This window comes from Pan troglodytes, chromosome 11, assembly GCF_028858775.2.
Source record: "Pan troglodytes isolate AG18354 chromosome 11, NHGRI_mPanTro3-v2.0_pri, whole genome shotgun sequence".
Classification (NCBI taxonomy): domain Eukaryota; kingdom Metazoa; phylum Chordata; class Mammalia; order Primates; family Hominidae; genus Pan; species Pan troglodytes.
This window is the reverse complement of record NC_072409.2, coordinates 52,647,845-52,663,335: the sequence shown is the minus strand read 5'-3', so window position 1 is coordinate 52,663,335 and position 15,491 is coordinate 52,647,845. Positions and strand designations below refer to the sequence as shown.

Genomic DNA, 15,491 nt, shown 5'->3' with positions numbered 1-15,491 from the left:
TCCAAAATTACTTTTCTTGTTGATACCTAGTTTTATTCCTTTGCAGTGAAAGAAGATGGCCACGGAGACAGACAGCAGCGTGGTCAGAGTGGTAGGAGCCAGCCATCAGGGAGAGCTGCTCCATGCCTGGCTGCTGGGAGCTAGAGCCTGTGGCCCACTGGCTTGCCTTACGGTAGTTGGTGGTGGCGGTGACAGAGACTGCAGCATGACCAGAGTGGTAGGACAGGGGCTATCCAGGGCTGCACCTTTCGCAGTGTGGGGTGGGTTGGGGGCGCTATCCAGGGTGTCATTGCCTGCATTAGGGGTACTGGTTGGTAGCACTGCACAGGGCTGCACTGCCCACGTCAGGGAGGGTGGGTTATGGGTGCTTTCTGGGGCTGCAATGCCCATGGAGGAGGACAGGTTAGGGCATATCGGGTATACGCTACTGGCGGCATTGGGGGACGGAGGTGAGGGGCGCTATTGAGGGCAGGACTAGCCGTGGAGCGGGGGCGAGTTCGGTGCTATCAGGGGCTGCACTGCTGGCAGCAGTCAACAGAGTTGGCATCCAAGGAAGGAGTGGTTCTCCTCTCCCTGACTCCACACTCCAGAGGGCGAACCACTCTTGGTCATACTGGAGTGCGGCAGGGCACACAGCGTTTGCATGGGAATCCTGAGCATGGCAGAGCCCCCACACCCACCGTGGTTCCTGGGCCTGTGCACTCTGGGTCTGTGCCTCAGAGGCTGCCAGGCACCCCTGGGGACACCACGGGGGACAGGGCCCTGTGTGTGGAGGTGTCCAGAACAGGAATTGGCACCTGGGTGCGGAGGGCTGGCTAGGTCTGAATTTGTCTGCTTCTCCTGTTCCCCGAGGAGTGCAGCCCCGGTGGGCCCAATGGTTCCTGTGGAGTGGGGAGCTGGGTGCTGTGGTGTCTCCAGCACCCACCCCAGACCCCAGTTCCCGGCCAGCTTGGGCCAAAAGGAGAGGCTGGACTTTGGAGGGTGGGTGTGAGTGCCTTTGCTGAAACTGGCCCCTGCCACCCAGTGGCCAGCATGACAAGTTGAGGCTCTAACGCTTCCACTCCTCACAACTTCCTCTAGGCTTTTCTGGCTTTGCCCGCCCAGCTGCTCCGTGCCAGGAGGAGGAGGAGACACCTAGAGCCTGCAGCACCACGGCTCGCCTCGCTGCGGGTGGGTGGCAGTGACGGAGACTGCAGTGTGCCAGAACGGTAGGAGAGCGGCCGCGCTAGGAGGGCAGGCGGCTGCAGGCAGGGTTGGGAGTCAGGCTTACAGCGATGGACGGGCTGCAGCAGTGGCCAGGTGGTAGGAGCCTTGTAGGGAGGGCTGGTGCATTGGAAATGGGCCTGGCTTTGCCCTGTGCCTGCCGTGGATCTGGCCCTGTACTGCCCTGCCTTGCCCTGTACCTGCCCTACTGTTACCTGGACTCTCGGCCCTGTCCTGCTCTGGTCCCATCCTGTCCCTGTCTTGGCCCTGTGCTACCCTGTCCCTTCCCTGGTCTTGCCCTGGCACTGGCCCTGCCCCGAACCTGCACTGGCCTGACCTTGGCTCTGGCCCTGGCTCTGACCCTGCCCCTTGTCCTGACCCTGGTCCTGTCATGGCACTGGCCCTGCCAATGGTCATGGTCCTGCTCCTGTTCTGGCCCTGACCTGGCCTTGGAAATGTCCTGGCCCTGCTTTGGCCCATCCCTGCCCTGGCCCCACCATGGGCCTGCCTGTTCTGCCCTCTCCTGGCACTGACCTTGCCCTGTCATGGCCCAGTGGTGCCATTGCCCTGCCTTACCCTGCGCTGGTTGTGCCTTGGCCCCGCTTGGTGCTGGCCACTCCCTGGACCTGCCCTGGACCTGCCCTGACCCTGCCTTGGCTTTTGCCCTGCCCTCACTATGGCCTGGCCCTGGCCCTAGCCCTGGTCCTGCCATATCCCTGGCCCTGCCCTTATCCAGGCCCTGCCCCTGCTGCTGCCCTGGCCCTGGCCTGGAACCTGGTCCTGTCAGCGACCTGCCCTGACTCTGCCATGGCCCTGGCCCTGCTCTGCCTTGTTCCTGGCCCTGACCCAGACCCAGACCCTTTCCTGGCTCTGCACTGGCCTTTCCCTGGCCCTGAGCTGGCAGTGGTCTGCCCCTGGTCTTGCCATCACCCTGCCCTGCTGTGCTCCGGATGTGTCATCACCCTGCCCTGGCCCTACTCTGCCTTTGACCCTGCCCTGGCCTTACCTTGGCCCTCACCCTAGTCTTCGCTAGGCCCAGCACAGACCTGGCTCTGACCCTGGCCCTGGTCTTTGTCCTGCCATAGCCTTGGCCCTGAAGTGGACTTGGAGGTGTCCTGGCCCCGGTGTAACATGGCTCTGCATTGGCCTGTCTCTGCCCTGCCCCTACCATCGCCTTGCCCTGCTCTGCCCTGTCCCAGTACTGACCCGGCCATGCTATTTCCCTGTCCTACCCTGCCTTGGCTGTGCCCTGGCTCAGTTCTGGCTCTGGCCCCGGCCCTGCCCTGGACATGCTCTGACACTGCCTCAGCCTTGGCACTAGCCTGGCTCTTTCTTGGCATCAGCCCTGCTCTCTCTGTGGACCGGCTCTTGTCCTGTCCTGCACTGGCCATACCATGCCCTGCCCTGCCCTGCCCTGACTCAGCCCTGACTCAGCCTTGGCCTTGGCATTGCCCCTGGTCCTGCCATATTTCTTGCCCTGTCCCTACCCTAGCCTTGGCCCTGATCCTTACCTTGCTCTGGCCCTGCCCTTGCCCTAATGCAGCCCCTGGTCCTGTCATGGCCCTGCCCTGGACCTGTCCTGGCCCTGGCCCTGGCCCTTCCCTGCTTGAGACCTTGCCCTGGTTCTCCCATGGCCCTGACCCTGAAATGCCTGGCCCTCCCCTGGCCTTGCACTGCTCTGGCCCTTGCCCTGACTCTGGTCCTGTCACTGACCTAGCCCCAGCCCTGTTGCTGGTCTTACCATGGCCCAGACCCTGCCTTGGCCCTGCCCTGACACTGTCCTGGATCCTGGCTGTGCCAAGAACCTGTACTGTCCTTGCCCTTGTTTTGCTCCTGCCCCGAACCTGGTCCTGCCCAGGCCGTTTCTATGGCCCTGGCCCTGGCCCTGCCCTGCCCTGGCCCTATGCTTTCCTGGCCCTGCCTTGCTGGCCCTGGCCCTGCCTTGGCCCTAGCCTGGCTTTGACCCTGCCCTGGCCCTACCTTGGCCTTCACCCTAGCCTTACCTGGGCACTGTGTTGGACCTGGCCATAGCACAGACCTGGTTGTGGCCCTGGCCCTGCCGTGGCTCTGGCCCAGACCCTAGCCCTGCCAGGTACCTGTCCTGGCCCAGCTCTGGGCCTGGCTTTGTCCCTAATTCTTAGATGACCCTGGCCCTGCCCCTGCCCTTGCCCTTGCCCTGGCACTGGCCTTGGACATGTCTGTGGTCCTAACCCTGGCCCTGCCCTGGAGCTGCCACTGTCTTGGCCGTGCCCTGGCTCTGGCCCTGCCCAGGCCCTGGCCCTGCCCTGGCCCCAGCCATAGACCTGCCCTGGTTGGTCGTGCCCTACCTTAACCCTGTGCTACCCTGGGCCTGCTCCACCCTGCCCTGGCCCTGCCCTCCCTTTGGCCCTGCCCTGACCCCACCTTGGCCCTCACACTGGCCCTAGCACAGACCTGGTCCTATCTGTGGCCTTGGCCTGGCATTGACCCCTGCTCCTGACCCTGGTCCTGCCATGGCCCTGGCTCTGCCAATGACCCTGGCAGCCCTTACCCTGGCCCTGTCTTGGCCCTGGCCCTGAACTGGCCCTGCCCTGACCCTGGCCCTGAAGTGGATTTGCAGGTGTCTTGTCCATGGTTTAACCTGGTCTTACCATGGCCCTGTCCCTCCCCTGGCTCTGTCCTGGTCTTGTGCTGACCCTGACCCAGACCTTGGCCCTGCCCCAGCCTTGTCCTAGACCTGGCCATGGCCGTGCGTCTGCCCTGGACCGGCGCTGGCACTGGCATGGACCCTGGCCCTGGCCCTTCGCTACTTAAGGCCATACCCTGGCCCAGCCCTGGTCCTGACCCTGTCCTGGCCCTAATTTGGCCTGGCTCTACCCTGGCATGCTATTCTGGCCCTAGCCCTGACCCTGTCCCTGTCCTGGTCCTAGCCCCATTGCTGGTCTTGCCATGGCCCTTGTCCTGACATTGCCCTTTCCTGGTTCTGGCCCTGGCCCTGTCCCAGCCCTGCTCTGGCCCTGGTCTGAACCCTGGCCCTGCAATAGACCTGCCTTGGTCCTGCTCAGACCCTGGCTCTGGCCCTACCTCTCCCTGGCCATACCCTTGCCCTGGCCTGGACCCCGGTCCTGGTCCTTGTCCTGCCCCAGCCGTGGCCCTGGCCCTGCCCTGCCTGTGCCCTGTTCTATCCTGGGCTGGCCCTGCCATGGCCTGGTCTTGCCATTGCCCTGCCCTAGCCTGCCCTGCTTGTGCCCTAGATCTGCCCCGCTTGTGCCCTAGATCTGCCCCGGCCTTTGCCCCTGTCTTGGTTCTAGCCTCGACTCAGCCCTGGACCTTCCCTGACCTTGCCTCAGCCCTGGCACTACCCTGGCATTGCCTTGGCATTTGCCCTACTCTCTCTATGGCCTGGCTGTGGTCCTGCCCTGCTCTGCTCTTGTTCTGTCCTGGCACAGCCCTGGCCCTGCCGTATCACTGGCTCTGGTCCTGCCTTTATGCAGACCTGACCCTGCCACTGCCTTGGCTTTGGCCTGGACCTTGGCCATACAGTGACCCTGCCATGACCCTTTCCTGGTCCTGGCCTGGAACCTGGCCCTGCCAAGGACTCGCCCTGGCTCTGTCATGGCCCTGGCCCTTTCCTGGATTTGGATGTGTCCTGTCCCTTATTTGCCCTGGCCCTTCCCTGGCTCTGCCATACCCCTTCTCTGGGGTAGGGCCAGGGTCAGGACCAGACCAGGGCAGGGTCAGGACCAGGGTAGGGCCATGGTAAGGCCTGAAGATGGGAAGGGCCAGGGCAGCGGCTGGACCAGGGAAGGCTCAGGGCCAGGGATGTAGTAGGACTAGGGGCAGAGCCGGCACTAGGGCTGAGCCAGGGCAGAGCAGGAGAGATTACTTTAGGCTATTACGTAAAATTTTTATTTTAGATTTTTAAGATAACTGTGGTAGTAGTAATGTCTATAGTATGTTGTTTGTAATAGTAATAATATTTGCAGTAATCACTAAATTTTAACTAATACTATCTTTGCTTCCAGTAGTGTTCTATGAGTATAATTTTATCAACATGTAAATATGTGAGGCATTGATTCTCATAATAATTCTATATGCTAGGTACTTAAAGCATCCCCATTTTCCAAATGTAGGAAACAGACATAAAGAAGGTAAATACTTGGCCAGATTACTCCTGTAATCCCAGCACTTTGGGAGGCCAAGGCAGGCAGATGGCTTGAGCTCAGGAGTTTGGAACCAGCCTGGGCAACATTGTGAAACCCCATCTCTACTAAAAATGCACAAAAAGAACTAATTTAAGTTTCTTGTAGGATTCTGGTTATAAAACACTGGTCAAACACACAGGGCATGGATAGGGCAGGGCCAGGGACAAGGTCAGGCCAGGAAGGGGCCAGGGCCAAGGCAGGGCCAGAGCTGGACTTGGAGGTGTCCTGGTCTGATTTGCCCTGCCCCAACGTTGGCCCAGCTCTGCTCTGGCACGTCCTGTCATGCCCTGTCCCTGGCCTGAGCATTGGCCCTGGCCCTGTCCTGCTTCTGGCCCTGCCCTGGAGTTGACCAGGCACTGCCATGGCCCAGTCCTGCATTGCCCTGCCCTCCTCTGCCCTGGTGCTACCATGGCCCTGCTTGGGCCCTAGCTCTGCCTCGACTCTGGACCTGCCCTGACTCTGCTCAGCTCTGGATCTACCCTGACTCTGCCTTGGTGTTGCCCTCCCATCTCTATGGCCGGGCTCTGGCCATGCCTTGCACAGGCCATGCTCTGCCCTGCGTGCCCCAGCCTGGGCCCAGCCCTCATCCTACCATATTCCTGACCCCAGCCATACCCTTGTTCTGGCCATGACCCTGCCGTGGCCCTCTCCTGGCCCTTCCTTGGTCCTGCCCTGCCCTTCCATGCCCTGGCCTTGCCCTCACCCTGCATTGGCCCTGCACTGGTCCTGCCCTGCCCTGGCACTGCCTTGGCCCCGGCCCTGCCTTCTCCCTGGCCTTGCCTTTGCCCTGCCCTGGCCTGCCCCCAGGCCTACTGAGTCCATGAAATGGCCCTGGACCTGCCTTGCCATCCTCTGTCCTGGCCCTGTATTGTCCCCATCATGCTCTGGTCCAGCGCTTGCCCTAGCCCTGTTGCTAGTCCTGCCACTGCTATGGCCCTGCTCTGTTTTTGGCCATGCCATGTGCTACCCTAGCCCTGCCCTGCCTTGGCCTTGGCCCTACCATGGCCTTCTCCTACCCTGGCCTGGCCCTACCCTGGCCTTTTCTACCCTGGCCTTGCCCTTCCCTGGTCTTGCCCTGCCCTGGCCTTGCCCTGCCCTGGCCTTGGCTTTGCCTTATCCTGGTCCTGGTTCTGCCCTGACCCTGGCCTTGCTCTGGATCCTCTCTGGTTCTGCTTTCTCCCCGGCCCTGCCCTTGCTCTGGCCCTGTCCCTGGCCCAGCCTTGACCCTGACCCTGGCCCTGACAATCCCCAGGTCTGACACTGGCCATGCTTGGCCCTGGCCCCTCCTTTTGGCCCTGCCCTGGCCCTGCCTTAGCCCTGTGCTATCTTAGTCCTGCCCTGGCCCTGAACTCGCCCTGGCCCTACCCTCACCCTACACTGGCCCCGCCCTACCCTGGCCTTGCCCTGCCCTGGCCCTGCCTTTGGCCTGCTCTGGCTCTGGTTCTGCCCTGGCCTTGCCCTTGCCCTGGACCCTCCCTGGCCATGTTTTTTCCATGGTCCTTCTCTGGCCTTGCCCTTGCCCTGTCCCCTTTCTGGTCCTGCCATGTTTCTGGCCCTGTCCTGTCCATGTCCTGGACCTGACTCTGGCCCTGGATCTCCCTGTCCTTGCCCTGCCATACCCTGGCCCGTTCCTTGCTCTACACTGACCCTGCCCTGCCTTGGCCCTGTGCTACCCTAGCCCTGCCCTGGCCTTCTGCTGACCCTGATCCTGCCATGGCCCTGGCCCTGCCATGTCCCTGCCCTGGCCCTGGTTCTTCCCTGCTTCTGGCCCTGGCCTTGGTCCTCTCATGTCCCTGGCTGTGACCCTGCCCCTGGTTTTTCTCTGGCCATGACCCTGCCCCAGTTCTGTCCTGTCCCTGGCCCTGTCCCAGTTCTGTCCTAGCCCTGGCCTTTCACAGTACTTTATGCTTAGTAATGTCTCCATGGTGTCTGTGAGTTGAATGTTGTGTTCATAGTATCTGCCAAAACAGAAAGAAAAAAACAAAATATTTTGATAAGAAGTTAAAGCTTTGTATATAATATGCCTGGAATTGTCAGTGCCTGTTATTAGTTGTATTACATATAGGTCATGGTTTTGTACACATAACTCCAAACCATTGATACTGTTAAAAGGATATATGAATATATGAAAGAATGTATAAACGTAAGAATGTATCAGTATCTAATGACCTTTCCAAATTAATTTTTATTTTTAGCTCTATTAGATTTTTCTCAATGTAACAAATGTTTATTCCTATGTAATTAAGGGCGTATTTCCTGTACAGAATATTCATATTACCTAACTGAAAATTATATGATACAAAAATATAATACTATTTTTAGGCCAGGCATGGTGGCTCATACCTGTAATCCCAACATTTTGAGAGGCCAAGTTTGGAGAATCATTTGAGTCCAGGAGTTGACCAGCCTGGGCAACATAGTGAGACCTTGTCTTTATTAAATAAATAAATAAATAAATAAATAGGTTGGGCACTGTGGCTCATATCTGTCATCCCAGCATTTTGGGTTGCCAGTGCAGGAGGATTGCTTGAGCCCAGGAGTTTGAGACCAGCCTGGGCAGAATAGCAAGACTCCATCTCTGCAAATAATAAAATATTAACCAGGTGTGGTGGTGCGCACCTGGGGTCCCAGCTACCTGGGAGGCTAAGGTGGGAGGTTTGCTCAAGGCTGCAGTGAACTGTGAATGCACCACTGCATTCCAGCCTAGGCCACAGAACAGGACCTTGTTTATAAAGAAATAAGTAAAAATATAAATAAAAATAAGTAAAAATAAATATAAGTAAATATAAATATAAATACATATAAATATAAAAATGCATACATGAAAAGAAACAATTTTTAAATTTAACATCACTGAAGGCATCTTATCCATTTCATTTCATGATTCCATTACATCATTTCACTTAGATGAAATGATAAGATGACTTGAGATGAAATGATGAGATGAAATGACGAAATGATGCGATGAGATGAGATGATGAGATGAAATTTTGAGATGAAATGGTGAGTAGAAATGATGAGATGAAATGATGAGACGAAATGACAAAATTGAAAAGAAATTGAAAGGAGAGGAGATGAGATAAAATGAGATGAAATGATGAGATGATGGATGAAATGATGAGATGAAACGAGATGAAATGGTGAGATGAAATGAAATAATGAAATGATATGAAATAATGAAATTGAAATGAGATGATATGGGATGAAATAATGAGATAAAATGATGAGATGAAATGAGATGAACGATGAGATGAAATGATGAAATGAGATGAAAAATGATGAGATGAAAAATGAGATGAAATGGAATAATGAAATGAGATGAAATGAAATGAAATAATGAAAGGAAATTATGAAATGTAATGATGAAATTGAAATGAAATTGAAATGAGATGAGTTGAAATGAGATGTAATGATGAAATGAAATGATGAAATGAGATGAAATGAGATGAAATAATGAGATGAAATGAGATAATGAGATGAGATGAGATGAAATGATGAAATGATGGATGAAATGATGAGATGAAATGAGATGAAATGTAATGAGATGAAATGAAATGATGAAATGAAATAATGAAATGAGATGAAATAATGAAATAATGAAATGAAAATGAAATGGAAATGATGAGATGAGAAGAAATGAGATGAAATGATGAAATGATGAGATGAGATAAAATGAGATGAAATGATGAGATGAGATGAAATATGATGAGATGAAATGACATAATGAATGAAATGATGAAATGGAATAATGAAACGGAAATGATGAGATGAGATGCAATGAGTTGAAATGAGATGAAATGATGAAATGAGATGAAATGATGAGATGAGATTTGATGAAATGATGACATGAAATGATGACATAAAATGAGATGAAATGGGATGTAATGATGGAATGAGATGAGATGAAATGAGATGAAATGATGAGATGAGATAAAATGATGATATGAAATGATGAGATGAATGATGAGATGAAATGAGATGAATGATGAAATGATGAGATGAGATGAGATGATGAAATGGTGAGATGAACTGATGAGATGAAATGAAATGAAATAATGAAATGAAATTGAAATAAAATTGAAATGAGATGAGATTAAATGATAAGATGAGATGATGAAATAAAATGATGAAATGATGAGATGTGATGAGATGAAATGATGAGATGAAATGATGAGATGAGATGAGATGAGATGACATGAAATAATGAATTGAAATGAGATGAGAAGATACGAGATGAGATGAAATGATGAGATGAAATGATGAGATGAAATGATGAGATGAGATGAGATGAGATGACATGAAATAATGAATTGAAATGAGATGAGAAGATACGAGATGAGATGAAATGATGAGATGAAATGATGAAATGATGAGATAAGATGAAAAGAGTTGAGATGATGAGATGAAATGAGATGAAAAGAGATGAAATGATGAGATGAAATGAAATGATGAGATGAAATTAGGTGAAATGAAATTAGACGAAATGTAATGAGATGAAATGAAATGACATAAATGAAAAAATGAAATGAAATAATGAAATGAGGTGAAATTAAATGAGATGATGAAATTAAATGATGAAATGAAATAATGAAATGGAAGTGAAATGGAAATGATGAGATGAAATGACGAGATGAATGATGAGATGAAATGATGAGATGAAATGATGAGATGAGATGTAATGATGAGAGGAAATGATGAGATGTAATGAAATGAGATGAAATGAATGAGATGAAATGAAATAATGAAAGGAAATTGAACTGAGAGATGAAATGAGATAAAATGAGATGAAATAAATGAGATGAAATGATGAAATGCTGAGGTGAGATGAGATGAAACGATGAGATGAAAGGATGAGATGAAATGAGATGAAATGATGAAATGAGGTGAGATGAGATGAAATGAGATGAAACGAGATGAAATGATGAAATGAGATGAGATGAGAAGAAATGATTTGATGAAATGAGATGAGGTAGTGATGAGATGAAATGAAATGAAGTGAAATGAAATGAAATAATGAAATGAAATTGAAATGAGATGAGATGAAATGAGATAAAATGATGAGATGAAATGAGAAGAAATGAGATGAAATGATGAAATGATGAGATGATGAGATGAAAAATGAGATGAAAAATGAGATGAAATGATGAAATGAAATGAAATAATGAAATAAATGAAATGAAATGATGAATTGATGATATTGAAATGAAATTGAAAGATGAGATGAAATGATGAGATGAAATGAAATGTTGAAATGATGAAATGAAGAGATGTGACATGAAATGATGAGCTGAAATGATGAAATGAAATGAAATGAGATTAAATGATGAGATGAAAAATGAGATGAAAAATGATGAGATGAAATGAGATGAGATGAATTGAGATGAGATGAGATGAGATGAAATAATGAAATTAGGTGAAATAATGAAATGAGATGAAATAATGAAATAAAATTGAAATGAGATGAGAAGAAATGAGATGAAATGTTGAAAAGAAAGGAGGAAATCATGAGATGAGATGAAATGATGAGATGAATTGAGATGAGATGAAATAATGAAATTAGGTGAAATAATGAAATGAGATGAAATAATGAAATAAAATTGAAATGAGATGAGAAGAAATGAGATGAAATGTTGAAAAGAAAGGAGGAAATCATGAGATGAGATGAAATGATGAGATGAATTGAGATGAAATGAGATGAAAAATGATATGAAAAATGATATCAAAAATATGACATGAAATGAGATGATATGAAATGACAATGAAATAAATGAAATTAGATGAAATGAAATGAAATAGTGAAATGAAATGATGAAATGAAATAATGAAAATGAAATGGAAATGACATGAAATGAGATTTGATGAAATGATGAGATGAGATGATATGAAATGATGAGATGAGATGGGATAAGATGAAATGATGAGATAAAATGATGAGATGAAATGATGAGATGAAATGATGAGATGAAATGATGAGGTGATGAGGTGAAGTGATGCACTGTCACGTGTGTCTTTTTCCCAACCAACAAAAATTATAATTCATTAATTTTAGTTTTATTATTTAAGAATATTCTTAAGAGTTGAAGGAAAAATAATATCTGTACATTATGGGTTACAATTAAGTATAAATAATACATAAATATATTAAAACTTACAAAGAATATGTTTCGGAATCCAATATACCATGCTTCTGTGATGACAGGTATTTCATGCTGGTTGTTACAATTTTACATGAAAAACTAATGAAACAATGTTTTTAACTGTTTCTAAAAATAACAGTTTCCAAAACAGTTTTACATTCAAAATATGAAAAAGATGTCTTTGTGTTCCTTAATCTGATGAGATTTTCACACTCTGCAGATAATTGTTAGATTTTTATTGTGTTGATAAATTGTATATCAAATAAAAAATGTTATTACCTCTTAAATTAGGATTTTTAGGTGATATAGGCAGAAAGGAAGGCAAGTTTTTATAACTTTGTCTAAATGAACTTTCTAAATGCCTGAGTATTAAAAGATAGCATGTCTATAAATCACAATGTATATATTACTGTATGACCTAGGACCAATCAAAACCGTTACCTCTGATAACATTATATTGTGCCCAGTATAAAATAGATATAATAATACCTCAAACTTAAATCCAGGCATTGTCATTGAATATCTTAAGAATATGCAGCAAAGGTGCTTTTAAAAATACAAGCTAGTGATTGTACTAAATTTGTAAATCACATAGGATAGTGGGTCATTTTAAGAATATTATTTCAATCTATAAACGTGGATGTCTTTCCTTTTTTATGTTTTCTTTAATTTCTCTCATTAATATTTGTCATTTTTGTTGTCGAAATCTTTTACTTCCTTGGTTAAATTTATTTCTAAGTACATTTTTGTAGCTATTGTAAAAGGAATTGCTTTCTTAATTTGTTTCAGCTAGTTTACTATCAATATATAGAAATGCTACTGATTTTTGTATGTTGATTTATATCCTGCAACTTTATTAATTTCATGTATCACCCTAAGAAGCTTTTGGTAGAGTCTTATTTTTTTCCATGTATAAGATCACATTGTCTTTAAACAGGGACAATTTGTCTCCTTTCCAATTCAGATGTCCTTTATTTCTTTTTCTCACCTAATTGTCCTGGCTAAGACTTTCACTATGTGAAATATGATTGGTGAGAATAGGCATCCTTTTCTTGTTCCAGTAAAATCTTTTTCTTGTTCACAGTAAAATCTTTCACCTTTTCCACACTCAGTATGATCTTAGCTGTAGATTTGTCCTTTATGTCCTTTGTGTTAAGGCATATATTTTCTATACTAAGTTGTTGAGAAGTTTTTTGTCATGTAAGAATATTTAATTTTGCCAAACGCTTTTGTTTATTAATTTAATCATATGGTTTTCAATATATATCCAAAGGAAAGAAAATCAGTATATCAAAGAGTTACCTGCACCCCCATGTTTACTACAGCACTATTCACAATAGCCAAGATATGGAATCAACAAAAGTGTCCATCAGCAGATGAATGGATAAAGAAATGTGACATACATATATAATGGAATATTATTTAGTCATAATAAAGAACAAAATCCTGTTATTTGTGGCAACAAGAATGCAAGTGGAGGGCATTATGTTAGGTGAAATAAGCCTGACATAGAAATATAAACACCATATAACTACATGTTCTCACTTATGTATGGAAGCTAAAATTTTTAATCTCGTAGAAGTAGTAGAGTTTTGGTTACCATATCCTGGAAAGAGTAGGAGAAAGGAGTATAAGGTGGGGGGGGGGAGAAAGCCGCGGCGACAAAAAGCCACAGCAGCGGGGGTGAAAAAGCCGCCGCGGTAGGGGAGCAAAAAGCCGCGGCGGGGGGTAAAAAGCCGCGGTGGACGGGGGGCAAAAAGCCGCAGCGGCGGGGGGGAAAAAGCCGCGGCAGCGGGGGTGGGCAAAAAGCCGGGTCGGGCAAACAGCCGTGGCGGCGAGCGGCAAAAAGCCGCGGCGGCGGGGGTGCAAAAAGCCGCGGCGGGCAAATAACCGCGGCACCGGGGGCGCCAAAAAGTCGCGGAGGGCAAAAAGCCACGTCGGCGGGGGGGGCAAAAAGCCGCGGGGGCGGGGGGGGCAAAAAGCCGCGGGGGCGGGGGGGGCAAAAAGCCGCGGCGACAAAAAGCCGCGGCGGCGGGGGTGAAAAAGCCGTGGCGGCGGCGGCAGGGGGTAAAAAGCCGTGGGCGGCAGAAAGCCGCGGCGGCGGGGGTGAAAAAGGCGCGGCGGGCAAAAAGCCGCGGCGGTGGGGGGGTAAAAAGCCGGGTCGAGCAAAAAGCCGCGGCGGGCAGAAAGCCGCGGCGGCGGCGAGGGGGCAAAAAGCCGCGGCGGCGGGGGTGGGCAAAAAGCCGGGTCGGGCAAAAAGCCGCGGCGGTGGGGATGCAAAAAGCCGCGGCGGTGGGGATGCAAAAAGCCGCGGTGGCGGGGGGGCAAAAAGCCGCCGCGGCAAAAAGCCACGGCGGCAGGGGTGGAAAAAGCCGCGGCGGCGGGTGGGGGGCAAAAAGCCGGGTCGGGCAAAAAGCCGCGGCGGCAGGGAACTAAAAGCCGTGGCGGGCATAAACCCGAGGCGGTGGGTAGGGGCAAAAAACCGCGGTGGGGAAAAAGCCGCGGCGGCGGCTGGGGCAAAAAGCCGCGGCGGCGGCTGGGGCAAAAAGCCGCGGCGGCGAAGGGCAAAAGAGCCGCTGCGATGAGGGTCAAAAAGCCGTGGCGAGGCGGGGCAAAATAGTGGAGATGGGGTAGAAGGCCAGCACAGCTTGGCTTTGCTGGAGTGTGATGTGATAGGAAATGTGCGGCCAAAGACAAAAAAAGATGTAAGCAGGCTTGACTCATTGCAGCCAAGAGCCCAGATGTTATCTTGAGGGTTTTAACTAATAAGCAGTTTAAATCAGAATGGCACATTCTGATTTTTTTTTTGTATATTCACATTTGGCCGGCATAGATACCGTTCGAAGAGAAAAATGTCAGTAGATAGAGGTAACAAACTTAAATATGTGCCGAGTCTAGAAACAAGAGACTAGGGGGATAAGGACGTTTCGAAATAAAATGCGAGATTTGAAAACTGGCTGGGGGATGAGGAAAAGGCAGGTCTTTAAGGTCAATCCCTGTTTTGCTTTAAGTTGTTAGGGGGTGATTTTATCACATATTGTAGAATATGTCATTTCAGTTTTGAACATATTGAGTTAAATCGTCCTAACATATCTTATGAATTTGATTTTCTTCCCTGGGAAGCTAATATTTCAAAAACTGAAAGAGTATATAGATTTCCAACCTGTATCCAATTTATAAAACTATCTCTAGGCTGCTGATTTCAGGAGGAGGCTCATGAATATTCTCTTTGCAGAGAATATATCAGGAGTTAACATCAGCGTCAATATTTGTGAACGACCAGTTAACTAAGCCACCTCTTAGTGTATTTAGATGGGAAATCTTAGCTGAAGATATTCAATAATGAACCAACAGTGACTAAAAAATTCAATATTTAAGTATATTTCATTGTAATTAATTTGAATTGAAGTAGCCATATACAGCTAGTATTTACTACATTGAACAATGCAAATAAGAGGAAAAAATTAATAACCATCTCTAATACCACATGCCAAAATCCTCATCAATTTATTCTAGCTAAAGGAGTTGATCAGAAGCAGCAGTTGAAAGCACCAACTAAACCAGCTGGGGTTAGTTCACTGTCATTCTCTCAGAACCATCTCTTCTCTGAACAAAACAAGTACAAGAGTTCATTGTGAATCTGCATTCTCCTTGCCTATTTTAAGGTTTTGATGTTGACACTAATTTGTGAAATCCCTCCTGTGGTGTGATATTTCGTTTTCCTTGCTTTTTGTTAGGACAAGAATGCTTCAGCTCTTAATTTAAAATTATGTTTCTCCCTCCTAGGTTGAGTGAACTTAGAATGCATTCTCTGACATATCCAAGTTTTTGTTAATATGAATTTGGGGGAAAAAGCATACTTAATTAGCTAAGACTTCTTATTCTAGGCTTGACCCTGTGTTCGACATCTATTGAATTTGTAGTTGCATGGGCTGCTCTCTGACACTGGTTACTGACCTGGAAGCTA

The 15,491-nt window shown here is 48.1% G+C and overlaps 1 protein-coding gene and 1 pseudogene across 1 annotated transcript; both read left to right on the top strand.

Moving 5' to 3' along the window:
• LOC129135955 (uncharacterized) overlaps positions 1 to 15,491 on the top strand; it is a 69,687-nt pseudogene that overhangs the window by 1,772 nt on the left and 52,424 nt on the right.
• On the top strand, positions 1,224 to 8,235 carry LOC129135956 (MAPK-interacting and spindle-stabilizing protein-like). The gene has a single exon (XM_054658206.2). It carries the CDS (start codon positions 6,016 to 6,018, stop codon positions 6,643 to 6,645), a length of 630 nt encoding a protein of 209 aa, XP_054514181.1. The 5' UTR covers positions 1,224 to 6,015; the 3' UTR covers positions 6,646 to 8,235.